At 46.5% G+C, this 15,236-nt stretch overlaps 1 protein-coding gene across 19 annotated transcripts in view; it reads left to right on the top strand.

Moving 5' to 3' along the window:
* Nucleotides 1–15,236, top strand: part of MTMR3 (myotubularin related protein 3) — a 74,440-nt gene that overhangs the window by 56,684 nt on the left and 2,520 nt on the right. For 11 of the 19 annotated variants that reach the window (XM_040648090.2, XM_040648088.2, XM_046901168.1 and 8 more), the window contains 9 exons: nt 954–1,065; nt 2,201–2,396; nt 4,027–4,212; nt 5,571–5,741; nt 7,782–7,927; nt 8,627–10,028; nt 11,740–11,850; nt 12,321–12,409; nt 13,679–13,705. In XM_040648090.2, the coding sequence (XP_040504024.1) occupies nt 954–1,065; nt 2,201–2,396; nt 4,027–4,212; nt 5,571–5,741; nt 7,782–7,927; nt 8,627–10,028; nt 11,740–11,850; nt 12,321–12,409; nt 13,679–13,705 (2,440 nt within the window). The remainder of the gene's footprint in view (nt 1–953; nt 1,066–2,200; nt 2,397–4,026; nt 4,213–5,570; nt 5,742–7,781; nt 7,928–8,626; nt 10,029–11,739; nt 11,851–12,320; nt 12,410–13,678; nt 13,706–15,236) is intronic. The other 8 variants (XM_046901169.1, XM_046901167.1, NM_001397526.1 and 5 more) reach the window with 3 other exon arrangements.

Raw genomic sequence — 15,236 nt, 5'->3', positions numbered from 1 at the left:
CTCCAAGTGTAACATCTCAGTTGTATTCTGTTTTGTGGTATTTATAACATCATTCAGTAAAAATTGCAAAAATACTTAGCCTGGTGCTGTCAGTCATTTTGGACTGCAGTTCCTTGTTTTATCACTAACAGGATGTTCTGGTTTGGGCCAGAATTTGTTGGCCTCATTAACTTTAGAAAACACACTCTTCTTAGAGAATGCTGGATTTTCTTACACAAGCAATCAATATCCCATTTTAATTCGTGATTCTTTTTCTGTTCTATGAGAGATCATTTTATTGCTATTGTCATCACTTTGTGCAGATAGAAGCAGCAGTACAGAGCAAAGCTCAGTCCACTGGTGACCACTGACTGTGCTGCTGCTGCTCCCCAGCAGAGCAGCTGTCTGAGTACAGGCTGTAGCAGCATCTGAAGGAATGCTCAGTAATTCTGTTTTCCTAACTTTGAGTATTTCTCAGGTGTTGCATGTTCCTTGCAATAGAGACATTCAGCACGGAAGAAGGGCTGAAGTGACCTTTCAGCCTTCCTGAGCGGCTATGAAAGCAAAGCCATAACTCCTATAAGGAACAGAAATTAGCTTACCAAACTTAGGAACATCCACAAATTATCAGTTAAATATTCTCTATGCTTCTCAGTGTGTATAAAAGCATTCTGTAACCACTGACACAGCACTATCACTATTCCATAGGTTTGTGCTCTGCTTTTTGTAACGTGAAGCAAAACACTGACAAGAAATACAGAAACGCTTTGCTAATTCTTTCCTGTATTGCTGTGTTGTGTTGTAATGTCTGCAATACCCCCTGAAGTCCAGGCACTAGTTTTTCCTTACAGAATGTTTGTAAACAGCTTCTTTCATCTGCCCTCAGTACTGTTGGTTTGTTCTTCGGAAGAAGCTGCTGTTAGAAATGAAGCTGAGCATAGTTCTTAGTTTCTTCTCTCGGTATTTCCCTGCAGAGTATTATCCAAACTGTGAAGTAGTGTTCATGGGAATGGCAAACATTCATTCTATCCGGAAGAGCTTTCAGTCCCTGCGTCTGCTCTGCACACAAATGCCAGATCCAGGAAAGTAAGTGGATGTTCGGTGGTTTTTGCCTCTGTTTACATCTCTCTGTACATTTTTTCTGCTGTTTTGTAAACTGATGTTCAAGTGTTCGGTTTTTTCCTCCTGCTGACTTTTCTGTGCAAAAATGCAAACCTGTAATTTCATTCCTATAGGATTTGTTGTAGTGTTTTCTCTGAAGTAAACCTAGAAAATGAGATTGGGAATTATATTTTAGCCCTGAATTTTGATCCTGGAATCTTATTCCTTTCAAATGGGCTTCTGAGTGCTAGCACTTACTCTAACCTGCACTTCCTGGATCTTTAATCTTTGCAGCCTGGCTCTCCTTCAGAGTATTCTAGTGCTGTTCCACATGCTTCATGCATTTGTAGGGGTTTGTCAGGGAATGTAGCCCTTCAGTGCTGTGGGATGATGAGCTGCTAGTGGTGCATCACCTCAGGGGCTTCTGAGGCTGGATCTTCATTAGGACACTGCAGCTGCACCAGTCCTGTCTCCCCTACCATTTCCCTGACCTGAATTTGTTGCTAAATGTAGTACGTGCTTTCAGAGTAGATCCAGAACAGCCATCCATACTGAGCTGATAGGAAAACCTCCATGCTGCTGTGATTCTCAAGGCACCTCCAGCACAACTCGGAAAGCCTGGCAGTAGTTGAGATGTGCGTGATGGCAGAGGCAGCTCAGAGGTTCCAAACCTCCAATGCACAGTGGAGTTGTCCTGATCATATGGCAGAGTCCCAAGATCCGCCACGGACAGCAGGAGTGCAGTGCAACCTGAATCCTCAGCTGGGAACAGGAGAGTCAGTACAGGCTGCTGGAAGTAACCGTTACCCAGTGGTGCTTATGGTGGCCTCTGCTGGTGATGTGCTATGCACGTGTCTGGGCTACTGCTTGTTCTTGCAGGCTGTATGCAGCAAACCATGTGCCATAGCCTGATTATTCCTGCAGTGGACTGCAAGGCTTTGTTTCTTACAGTTCAGGGAAAGTCTTAGCAAAATGCAAATGAAAAATAATCGGTGATGACATTCACAGCCTATTAAAGTACACATTTAATAATGGCTATGCTTTGATTTGATGAAATCAGAGATTCAAACCTGGAAGCATTTTAAGAGAGCAAAGATTGTCCTCCTTTGTTTTCTTCTAGTTGGTTGTCAGCTCTGGAGAGCACCAAATGGCTGCAGCACTTATCTGTACTTCTGAAATCTGCACTACTTGTGGTTCATGCTGTGGACCGAGACCAGCGACCTGTCTTGGTGCACTGCTCGGATGGCTGGGACCGAACCCCCCAGATCGTGGCTCTGGCCAAACTGCTGCTAGATCCCTACTACAGGACCACAGAGGTTTGTAAGCCATCTGTTAGTGAACGAGGCACTTATTGAGTTTGGGTTCCTTTCCAAGGAATTTCGTATTAAAAAATAATTACAGATTTTTCAACTAGAAGCAGCACAGGAGCTAGCAGGAGTTAACTAACAGCAGTCTGCAGATACAGTTACATGTAGGTGTAAATATAGTCTGTAATTCAAGAGCAGATTATGTTTTTCCTCTTTTCAATAACTGCCTAGTCATGGTGTTCCTTTCCCCATATTTAGCTTAGGAACATGCAATACAGAGTGCTTCTGGCACAGCTGCAGTTTCTCAGCCAACTGCAGGTGCAAAGCCTTTCTCTGTTTCTCTTTTCTGGTTTTCTTAGCTACATATTTCTCCAGTTTCATTTCTTTCATTATCCCTTGTCACTTAGTTATAACACTGTTGCTTTTTCAGCCTGATTTTTTTCTTCCATGGCTTTTCAGCACTGTGGGATATGTGATGGCAAGATTCCATCTGCCAGCCCACGTGCAAGATGCCTTTGTTGTCTAGAACAGAAGCTGGTGTCTGTGCACTGTGCTGTAAACTGGTGTTTAAACCCTCAGATATGTGAGGACCAGGAACTGAAACTGTAGCAGTGCTCTTTGGAGGAAATTGTGGAGGCTTTCTCAGATCCTTTTTCACGTGGCTTCTAGAGGTCAGCATCCTCCAGGTCAAAACACTGCTCTGTCTCTGGCACAGAAGCTCCTCCTGGTCCCTCCTCAGTGTTGTCATTTCCTGTTCAAATCGAAAAGTTCTTCTACACGCATCTTTTTTCCTGCCTGCCTTTCCACTGCTGCATCAGAGGGAGCCATAAACTGTAACTGTCTGCACAAGAATCAGGAATGTTCAGAAAAACGAATTTCATCGTTGTCACTTTCAGGCTTTACAGCCATCAACTTTTTTTTTTCCTTTTGAATTACAACTATTGGCTTAATAAAGTGTGATCTACAGTTTTTCATTGCACTAAGAAGCAAGACCTTCCTAACGTGGTAGATTTTAGGTCCTGTTAGACTTAGGTGTCACAGCCAGGCACTTCACCAGACACTATTTTGGAACGTGCTTTGCCCTTTGAGCTTGCATGAGAAATTGTGCAGTCTGACCTTTATCAAACTTATAGCTGTGCTACATTTGATATACACGTAGGCAAGCAATCTCTGAGTGTGGATATCTTGTCGTGGTCGAATTATTTTCTTTTTTGACAGAAAGATCTCTCCTTTGTTTTCAGAGGAGAGCTTTAAAATTTCCTTTTTATATCCAAGTGAAGGTTACCATTATCCAGGTTTGAGTCAAGATGTGAAGTTCCTGCTTGCCCCTGCCTTGCCAAGATAACTCTCATGTCAAGGTCTGCTTCCTTGTGACCCAGAGGACTTAGTAATCTGTCGTGTTCCCTTTCCCATCCATGTGAGCTTGGGAATTCATTTCAGTCCTAATTTCATTGTGCAGCATTTAAGAAAATAGAGGCGTTGGGTAAAGGAGAAAAGGTAAGTGATGGGGACTAATTCTGAAGGGAAGTCAGGAGGAGTGAGGACACAGCAATAAGATGAGCTCCACGAGTCTCAGACTGTCTTAAAAAAAAAAAAAGAACTAAAGAGGAAATTTTCACCTGTGCTTGTGTTTCTGCAGGGTTTCCAGGTGCTGGTGGAGATGGAGTGGCTGGATTTTGGCCACAAGTTTGCCGATCGCTGTGGCCATGGTGAGAATTCGGATGACCTCAATGAGCGCTGCCCGGTGTTTTTGCAGTGGCTGGACTGCGTCCATCAGCTCCAGAGGCAGTTCCCCTGCTCTTTCGAGTTTAACGAAGCATTCCTTGTGAGTTGTGGCTTGAGAGCTTGCTGTTTTATAGACTGCTCCTAACCCACTACTAACATACCGAAGAGCCCTGAGGGGTTTCTGATTTTCCCCGTCTATCTGTGACAGGATATCTTCAGCCTGATAAAGGAAATGGGAAAGGTGCCCTGATGCAGCAGACAAAAATACTTGTATACTTCATGGAGCCTGGGGTCTGTTCACTCTTAAAACAGAAGCAGGGCCCTTAAGGGCTTCTTTTGAAGTTTAAAGAATGAAATAAATGATATGAATTTAATCATTTCACTTGAGATGCTGAAATAAGTTCAGTGTAATACATCCACACAACATAAAATTGCTTACTGGCAATATAAACGTCCCTTGACTTTGATCTCTTTGGGACTTGAAGACTCCTCTAAGCACTCCTTCACTTTACCTCGTCATTCAGTTTTTCCTTCTTTGCTGAAAATGTACAGGATGTACCAGCTGTGTTTGTTTTCCTTGGAAGGGGACAGCCCTCCTATTAGAAACTTGCCTAGGACTGTCAGAGTCAGTTTTTAAGGCCAGGAAGCGAGTCTCTGGGAAGGTGGCACTTGCAGCCTGCAGAACGAATAACCTGAGGAATAAAGGCTTTTATGGAGTGTCTGATCCACTACAGATTTAAAGCACATTGCTGTGATTGTAGATGACTTGCATTACTGCTTGCCAGCTCGGCCATGTAACTGAGCTTATGTACAGTCCTAGCTTAGCTCAGTTGTGAAATAGGATGCATAAGATTATAACTGGCTCCCTAGCTCACCGCTAATCAGTGGGAGCTGTGTGTGAACATTACCCTTAATGTTCTCACTGCCTTACAGCAAAACCCCCAGTCTGTTTGTGCACAGCCATTGGGACTGTTGGGATTATTCAGATACTTAAAGTTAGGTTCACGTTAAGCTGCTTGGTCAGGCATTGAGCACAGTATGGAGTGAATAATGATTAGGATGTATGCTATCTACATCTATACTGACACAAATTAATACTTATTTCCACTGTTTTGTCTTTCTGCTGCAGCATTAATATTTTATAACTTACTTGTCCTTCAGGTCTGTGAATTTTAAGTTAGCAAGACTTTTATGCATGAGTATGAACCACTACTTGTCTTTATATTTTGCAATTTCTCCTTGAGTTTTTAGTTATGATTATAAGAGATGCCTCTATGTGTAAATCCTTTTGCAATTAATTCATAAGGAGACAGACAAAAAATTCCAGGTTCGTGTATATATCAGTCTTTGGGAAGGGGATGTATTGCCCTCTGAAGGAAAGCTTTCTTTTTTCTGAAGCATTCTTGCATTAAGCTGATGTCTTTTGCCATATGACTGTATCTGTATTGGTCTCTGCAGGTCAAATTGGTGCAGCACACCTACTCTTGCCTCTTTGGTACATTCCTGTGCAACAATGCGAAAGAGAGAGGAGAAAAACACACTCAGGAACGGACCTGTTCTGTCTGGTCTTTGCTGCGGGCAGCAAACAAAGCCTTCAAGAACCTGCTCTACTCCTCCCAATCAGAATCTGTACGTATCCTTTCTTACCCACCTCATGGGAGAGTCTCTGTCTCTCAGGGGACTCTCAAGTCTGATACTCTCAGAAGTGCATCCTTAGTGCAGTACCCAGCCTGTAGCAGTGGGACATCATACAGGTTCACTCACCGTGACTCCAGTGTAGAGATAATACACCCTTCTGGAAACACCTTAGCTCTCCTCTTTGATATTTACAGCTGGGTGCTCTGTTCAGTTTTATGTTTCAGGTCTTGCATTAGGGCTGTTGGTATTTGAGGAATGTCAGGTGCAACCTCAGAAATTTCTCTGTGCTGGAAACACATTTTCTGTAACTAACATTTCTGTGTTTGACAGATAGACCTTTCTAGAGAACTAAGCTGTGTCAGAGGAGTGTCATAAAATGGCATACAAACCTAGACACTGTTTAGATTCAAGTTTAATACAGACACAGAAAATGTAACTAGGATCATCTGGCATATTTGTGTTTCTTGTAATACTCCCACATTTTCACTCTGGCTCATTGAAGCTTCCCGTCCAGGAAGGGCTTGCAGTTACCTTCCTTTGTATTTGATGGAAGGGCATTTAGACAGAGCTGCACTGTGGTAGGCATGGCATGTAAACAACCAGTCAGTCATCAGAGGTCACCATGACAAGGATAGCAAAGACTCTTATAAATATTTAAATGCTTTTTGTTAATGAAACATCAGATACCACAAACCTAACTGCAAGGGTTAGGTTTGCATATGATGGATGTGGCTTATGATTGTTACTTAGAGGAAAATTAAAACTTGGCTTAGCAAGGAGGAGTTCGTCTGCATTTGCTCTAAAAGGATGAATTCAGTATTCACATCAGCTGAATACTGTGCCCATCAGTGCCCATCTCCTCTGGACACCATACCTGCAGCCTGTGCTCCATCTGTGTGCACATCCATCTGTTGTGGTGACAGACAGCATCAGAGAGAGCCTTTCAAGACCTTCCAGCCTGACGTTGCCATTAGCAGAGTGGGTGCGATAGCTGAAAGCATGAGGCACTGCAGATAAGTACGGATTGTGAGGGCTTCTGGAGTTATGGGTGCATCTGAGTGCTCCCTTATAACAGCAGGAGGAGCTCAGAGAGCACTCTCAGCGCAGGCAGTGTAGCCAGGTAGCTGCTCTGTCCCTGGGCTGCCTTTACCTGCTGCATCCTGCACTGCAGGTGAGCTCTAGGTGACCTGGGCCATGTTCTTGGTAAATGGCACGCCATACTAAACTGACTGGGTTAAATTGTGTGTTCTTAGGAGTTTTACTAATTTCCTATCTTGTATTCATTTCTTCCTTGTTTTACTTCAGTGTTGAAAAGGTGCCTCACTGATGTGGCCACATCTGTTCTAAAACCGTGGTCATTAAGAGCAGCAGTCCTCAAAGTGAGCTGCCCCACACCCTCCCTCTGACCCCCCTGGCTGCTCTCTGCTGCTCCCTGCAAAAACAGTGATAGAGAGATTCAAGGTGTTCTTAAATTGAAACATAATAGGAAGCATATTGCACAGTCAAGGAATCCCTTTCAAGAGCAGGCTGCCTGTTCAGCAGAAGTATTTCTACATGTACTTAATTTTTCTCATGTGAGTGCTTCCTTTAAAGACAGGGTTAGCTTTGATGAATTGCAGTCTTAGAGGCTATGAGTTCTTTCTCTCGTATGGCACGCTGTAGTACAAAGTACAGGGAAGGTTCTGCTATGGCTGCTGAATTCCTCTGCACTTTAAATGGCTCAGAGGCATTATTAAGGTGTAGATTCACACTGTGCACGTTGCAGCAATTCATTCACGGGAAGTTGAAAGCCAGCATTGTAATGCCTCAAGCTCCCTGAAAGAGAAGATAATTGCTTATCCAGGTGTAGGTGATTAAAAGTGCCGTAGCTGCTCACAGGCCTTCTGAACTATCTAGAGATCTGACACGGCCTCCCAGCTGCAAATCTGAATAATAACCCAGGACTATCCCAATCAGATCTGAACACCTCTTTGCACCCTGGGAGCAAGCAGTTGCAATTTCTGAACAGTTGTGTGTGTTTTTCTCTCTCAGGTGCTGTACCCAGTGTGCCATGTGCGTAATTTAATGCTCTGGAGTGCTGTTTACCTGCCCTGTTCTTCCCCCTCTACACCTGCTGACGACACCTGTGCCCCATACCCTGTTCCAGGCTCTAGCCCTGAAGATCAGCCCCTGGGCAGGTGAGCCTAGAGCTCAGAAATCCCATCCTGTAAAGTAAGATCAATAGAGAATACTGTGGGATATTAAGAGGAGAATACTTGTGGGAGGGAAGTGTTTTTCATAGGCATATTTGTGGGCTGTTTGACTCACTGACCAAAAGCAGTCTTTCCTTGTTTCAGGTTTGAAAACTGTTAAGTTTCAGAGGTCAGAGCATAACAAATATATTGAATCTGTGAGATTAGGAAATGAATTAAGCTGTTAAAAAGGGCATTGCCTGGCTTTGTTGGATCCTTCGTATCATTGTTGGATATAAGCTTTTATTTGGCTGACTTGAATTTCAGTTCTTTTTCTGTTGCATAACTTTCTTTGCTTTGTTAGGGTTTTTTTTGTGAAGTGATTCTTTGCATGTGTTAATTAGGAGGTGTGACCAGACTGTAAGCATCTGTGCTTTGTGGTAAAGGGATCTGGGAATGTTTGAAGTCTGATTCAACAGATTTTCCTACTGGCAAACAGCAAAGTTCTGAAGCAGCTTTGCACTGCAGATGGTCCAAATGTGCTCCTGGATAATACTGTGCAGAAGTCCATTAGTGAGCAGGCTGTTACCCTCCTAGTTGTGGAGGGGAGGTTTTAAGCCGTAGTAGCTGAACTTAAAAAAAAAAATAAAATAAAATAAAATACAAATCTCTGACTTTGGGTTCTGATTGTTTGTACTTGTGTAGGTTACCAAAGACAAGATCCTTTGACAATCTGACGACAGCCTGTGACAGCAGTGTGCCTACAACCAACCGGCGTAGCAGTGACCCCAGCCTGAATGAGAAGTGGCAGGAGCACCGCAGGTCCCTGGAGCTCAGCAGCCTCGGGAACCCCGGGGAGGATCCGTTTGATGGGGATGGCCTGAGCAAGCAGGGCAGGGCTCCGCTGGGAGCAGAGCTTTCTGTTGCAGCCGGTGTGGCGGAGGGACAGATGGAGAACATCTTGCAGGAAGCCACGAAAGAGGATGTTGTTCTGGAGGAGCACTTAAGGGGCAGCCTAGAGACTGCAGGTAAAGGGGATGAGATTGCCTCGGATAAGGAGAAGAGAACTGAAAATCTACATGGGTATGTCAGCGAACTGTGTGAAAAGGCTGAGGATAAAGGTATGGTAATGAACAATCCATGTCCGGTTTCACAAGGTGCTTGTGAGCTTAAAGGACACCAGGAGGAGCACATTGATCTCAGTAACACTATCCAGAAGTTACCTCAGGTGAAAGGACTACAGACTGTTCCTTTGGAGAGTTTTGTAAATAGAGACACTCAAAAGAACGTGGAGGAAGGTGTGGGCAAGCCTGAAGGAGAAGGAGAAAGCCTGCACGGCGTATCGCACGCCGGCCTTCTGTTACCTCTTATGAGCCTGCACGAGGTGAGGACATCCAACATCGAGAGTTCTACAGAAACCTTAACAGAGAATGAGGCAAAGCAAGAGCTGGTTCCCAAGGGTCCGTGCCACAGAGCCCATCTGGTGGACAACAGTGCTGACGAGCTTTCGCGAACTATTGAAAACAGGCCGGAGGGGGAAAGCGGCATAGAACTTCAGAAACTGGGCACAAAAGTACATAGGACTTCTGGTAGCAGCAGCACACACATCCCAATGCCTTCCCCCTGTGCCTTGCCTTTAGGTGAATGTAAAGATGAGGTTGTGTGTAACGGAGAGCTGGAGCCCGAGAACAAGATGACAGAGAAGCCTGCAGGGCTTGGTATCGTGCAGAAATACCACGCGACAAACGGGCACTGTGTGAACGGGGAGGACGGGAGGATGAAGGCCTCTCTGAGCCGGCAGGTCTCTGCAGCGAGCTGTAGCTCTGCACAGCTTCACCTGAGGAACCTGCACCAGAAATGGATGATGAGTCATCTCGGGAAGCAGCAGGCGGCCGGCAGCCCGGACCAGCCTGCCAGGAGCCACCTGGACGATGACGGGATGCCTGTCTACACCGATGTCATCCAGCAGCGCCTGCGCCAGATTGAAACTGGGCACCAGCAAGAGGTGGAGACCTTGAAGAAGCAAGTACAAGAGCTGAAAAGCCGGCTGGAGAGCCAGTTCCTGAACAGCTCCCTGCGTCTCAACGGTGACTATGGAGACGAAGTGGTGAGTGAGGTGGTAACTGGGCCACTGCTGGAAACTGGGCTACTTAGCGTCTGCATCTCCCCTTATTGGCAGCCCGGGGCTCTTTGGTCAGGCAGGGATTTTGGTGGCCGTGCAGGGTCTTGTAAAACCCTCGAGGTCTTTGTGAAGAGGAGCAAGCAGGTAATCCGAGTACTTGGTGAGCAGCATTACTGGTGATGAGTATTTTCACTGTATTTCAGTTTGACCAAGAAAATAGCAAAGGTTTACTTCAAGCGGCGTTTCACAGCGTGTTTGCATCTAACTGGGCCTGCTCAGATACCTGCATTGGCCTTACTCCAAAAACCCACGTGCTTTGCTTTTGTTTTCATACACGGGAAGGACATTTTTCTAAGGACGTCAGTGTTGTTTACTGGGACAGGAATGCAGCTGTGATCCCGTGGTGCTTTGCGTGCTGAGGGCTGGAAAGGTGCAGCAGTGGTTGCTCTGTTAGCTCAAAGCCAAGAATTGGAAGCCAGGTAAAAGAAAAGAAGGGAGAGCTGTGAGGACAGGGGAGGAGGCAGGGGGCACGAGGAGGGAGGTGAGGAGGTGCAGGAGAGTCTTAGGTGTGTCCACACAGCGTCGGCCTGGAGGTCCCAGGTTGGTGTAATACTTATTAGAAATGTCCTACACGCACATTTAATTGGCTTTATGTGCCTGCAAGACTGGGAGAGGGAAGGGTATTTTTAAGAGCTTTCCAACTTTAGCTTGTTTAGTTTCCTCTTGTGCTGAAGTGGCAGAGGTGCTGGATAGTCCTGGGGACGTCTGTTGAGAAAAGTGCTCGGGACCTTCTTGGCTGTTATGTCAGAGAGAACAACACCCAGTGCTCGTTCTGAGCATCCATCTCAGCTGAGTCTCAGATTGGACGTGGCTTTGATTCCTTGGGCAGATGCGATGTTTTGGCTTAGTTTGTTGTATCCATTGTGTAGGGGCCTTCACCAGCCGCAGTGTGGGGCTGGGATGTTCTCCGGAGTGTCACTTGTTTCAAAACCTGATCTCTGCTGTCTGTTTTTGCCTCGTCTGGCAGTAAGAGGGCTGTCTTTGTAAATCCAGAGGTGCTCAGGCACAGAAATACGCAAGATTTTTTTTTTCCCCATAGTTTTCTTTAAGCCAGTTAAACTGCAGTGCTACCAGACCACGCTATAGTAAGGAAGTGTTATTCCCCCAGTGCACGTGGCTCAGTTTCTGAGTTTCCCATGTGTGATTCTGCATGTATTTTCCAGATCTTTTTCAGACAGCAGGGCATGTGTGCACCACCAGTATTTATTTTCAAAATGAAAGAGCCTTGGAAAAGAAACACAGCTATGAAATTGGAGCCACAGATAGTAGCTTTCTGGTTACTCCCCCCAAGTGTTACCAGAACTTCATGTTAGCACAGGAGAAAGCAGATTTGAAATCCACTCTACCTCACACCATCCCATCATCAAAGGGCCAAAACCTGACCTGGCTTTTGTTTGCAGCTCACCTCTCACAAACTGCTTCAGCTTACAGTATTTAGTCCCACTCAGTGGTAGTTTGCCTCTGCTGCTGCATGGCGAGCTGGCACACGTTGGCATCCACCCTTGCCGTGCAGACACAGCCTGCTCTTCCTCAGCAGGAGTTTCCCTCCCCGCTGCCCCCACAACTGGCCAACTTTTATTTGTGTGGAAGTAGGAATATGGGATAGTTCTGTTCAGCTGTGTTTGTTTGCCAACAGACTTCTATACCCGACTCGGAAAGCAATCTGGATCAGAACTGCTTGTCTCGCTGCAGCACAGAGATTTTCTCTGAAGCCAGCTGGGAGCAGGTGGACAAACAGGACACAGAGGTACAGACTGAATCCCTCCAGATCACTTATTCTTCTGGTAGGACGGGATGTTCATCATCACTCAAATTATCCCACACCCTGTGGTCATATGCCACCTCTTGTGAGCGACCTTCTGCACGTTTCACTCATCTCCTGCTCAGGGTGTCAGCGTCTGTGAGCCCTCTGCTGTCAGTGGGCACTTTATGGAGCTGGGGCTGAGCTGAGGGAGCGTTGGCTGACTGCATGGTGAAGCCTCACAGCCTGGACACCTCTAAAGCACAGAGAGCAGCAGGGAGCTGGACTTCATGACTTCCTTTGTTCGTCTGAGGGCAGTTCAGCACATCTCTTCTCGAGGGGAAAGTTTTGGTCTCTTTCAGTGCTGTGAACAGAGTTTCTGCTTTTAAACAGAACAGGCTTTGCTTGGGCTGTGTGAGCTGAGATGTGATGGGTTTGTTGCTAGCTAACCTGACAGGTTTGTCTTCTTCTTGCAGGTGACACGATGGCTTCCCGACCACCTGGCCGCACACTGCTATGGCTGTGACAGCACGTTCTGGCTCGCCAGCAGGAAGCACCACTGCAGGTACTCTGAGCAGCAGGGCTGGGACAGGGGGGCAAGGCCAGCACTTGGATCTTCCCTCTGCTCTTAAACCAGGAAGGGCTTCATTTTGCTGTGAAGCTCCTTAGTGAAGGCTGGGTGTCGGAGTAGGAGCGTGAGCTCCTGCAGGAACCAAGGGCTCTGAGACAACAGGACAGCTTCTGTTCAGCTCCAGTTCATTGCATCTATATATGAAAAGGCACATTTGGTATCCATTATGCCCTGGCCTAGATGGATCCCAGCGTTTTCTCTCGAGCTGGATTTGGAGACAGCTGGCTCCTTAGCTTAAGTTGATGAAAATAATTTTTAAAATGTTAGTGTGTCTCCTCTGCATTCAGCAGGGCCTCTGGATTAGGTTGTACCCCAGCTTTGGAAATCTGAAATTCTGTCTTAGTTTTATTTCAAATAAATCCCTATTCCTGTTTTCTGGCCATGAGAAAACGATTACAAAAACTGTCATTTAAATAAATGGCAGTTACCACATTTTGGTGCTTCGTTGCTTTTTGAAGGAGTGCAGAACTGAAAGCATCCTGTGTCCTTTCTGTACTTTGCTCCACTTAAAATTCTTGTAAAGATAAACAAACCAGGGAAGAATGAATGAGAAGTTGAATGAGATGATTTTTTTTTTCAAGTTTCATATCCACTGTGTGTGCAGATTTAATTGCTAAGCATAGTTGTACACATCTGAGGGGTTCTATAAGAGTAAGAAGAACATTCTCATGCGTCCCTTTTCTAGTGGTATCTGTGGTGAAGTGCCTCCATCCATCACTGTCTCCCTGCCCCATGGCTTCCCTCAGCCTGCTGGCACTTGGCACCTACATTGCAGTTTTGTAGGCCTGGACTCTGGGGAACTCCAGGAGCAGGTGTGCTCTGCGAACACCTCCAGCACCACGAGGAGTCGAGATTGGCACAGGGTTTGGAGTTCTGTTGCAGGTTTCCCTTTGGTGTCTTTGTTCTTTACTTTCCAGTGTCTGATGTAGGTTGAGCAAGCTGTCCATGTGAGCTCTCATTGGTTGTGGTAGAGATCAGTAAGGGCTGCCATCCTAACCAACAAGAAAACCAAGTATTTGCCTAGTGTACATTGCTACAAAGCACAGTGACCGGCGTGAGTCTGCTCACCACCTTGTTTGAGGGTGAGAATGGGTTGAGAGCCACATTTCCAGCTGGAGTAGGATAAAAGTATCCAGCTTCCTTCATTGCCACCGTTTGCTTCTGTTGCTGTTCCCCTCTGAGCTCTTTCTTCCCTCCTTGCAGGGACACTGAACGTGTTGATCAGATCTGGTGAGCATTTACAGCAGCCTCTGTCTGTTGTCTGTCTGCATTTTCTTGGTAACTTCTCCATACTAACTCAGGCTCTTCCCCCTGTTTTTCACTTGTCTAGAAAGCACCAGAAATAAGTTGTGGGTGGCTGGCACGACCTGGTGGATGTTGAGATTGATACAAACAGGCTTCTCTTTCCACAGGAGGGCACTGAGGCTTGGCTTGTGGTAGCTGAAACTGTGGTGTGGATTACACTAACTGTCACCATCAGCAAGTGGTGTGTTTGAGTAACAGAGAATGCTGCCGTGCTAACTGGGAAGAGGTTATCCTTCAAGTTTGGCCATCGTGCATTTATCTCTCAGTTTTGATTCTTTCCCTTTTTGCATTAATTCTGGGAGAGGTCAACATGTTAGCAAGCCATGCAAGCGTGTATATGTTGACAAAAAAGAATTGCCACTGATTTTAGATGGACGGTGGCAAAAAGAGGTAATGCAGAGCTGGGTGGTGTCTCACTAAATGGGTGAACACGGATAATTTAGTACAAGGAGGTCTTGGTGTGATTTTAACAGTCACCTGCCCTCCAAAGGGAGAGATCCATGTTTTGACGTCTCTTGATCTCTCGAGCACAGCAGTGGAGCACTGGGGTGCAAAGAAAGCTGCTCAGGGCTCACCAGGCTCAGGGCAGAGCAGTTCCAGAATGCTGTCCTCTGTCACAGAAAGATAAAAGCACAAAAAAGGAGCGTGTGTTAGGAAGTTGGTGAGCTACAACAGACAGATAACGGTTCCGGTCCCTGTGGTTGTTTTTGACCTGGTCCATCTGCACTAAGTTTCTGTGGGATAACTGCTCTTTGAGCAGCAGCAATGGGAGCTGACAACGGCTTTTGTGCACAGGTAACACCTTATGAATTGGTTTCACTGCTGCTGGCTCTTCTAGTAGTAATTTCTGACAGATTCCTGAAGAAGGCCTCCAGCCCGCAGCCCCGAGCTGGCCATCACGCTGTCCTGGTGCTCAGGTGGTAGCTTTAGGATCTGCAGCCGCTGTGCTGAGCTGCAAAAGTCAGCCCACTGAGGTGGGAAATGGGATTTCTCTGCTGGCTGTTCCCTGTCAGTGCCCAGCATCTGAGAACCCCATCTCTTGGCAGTGAAGGATTAATCGAAGCTGCTGGGTGTAAGCAGAGCTTTCTGTCACTCTCTTGGCAGCGTCAGATCTTTTCCAGCACAAATCTATAGTGGCATAAAGCCCCGATGCCAACGAGTCGATGAGAAGGGCACGGGGCGTGGAGGTGAATGGCAGAGCGCAGGGCTGTTGTGCTGTTCCGAGCCCTTAGCAGCCTGCTGAGGTGTGCAGCATGCAGGGAGGGCTGCAGGAGCAGCAGGTAACGCTTCCCACCCTTCAGCCTAACCCTGTGAGCTGCATGCAGTGGGTGCCCAGCAGCTGGCAGGAGCGCATCCCTGCGGCACAGCCTGAGCATGGCGCTGTGCACTGCATGGCCCTTGCTGGCGGCGTTCCCTGTGTGCCGAAGCGTGGGATGCTGGGAACGTGGCCGGGCAG

The sequence above is a fragment of the Gallus gallus genome, chromosome 15, assembly GCF_016699485.2.
Source record: "Gallus gallus isolate bGalGal1 chromosome 15, bGalGal1.mat.broiler.GRCg7b, whole genome shotgun sequence".
Taxonomy (NCBI): domain Eukaryota; kingdom Metazoa; phylum Chordata; class Aves; order Galliformes; family Phasianidae; genus Gallus; species Gallus gallus.
Note: the sequence above shows the minus strand (reverse complement) of the source record. Positions and strands in the feature narration are given on the sequence as shown.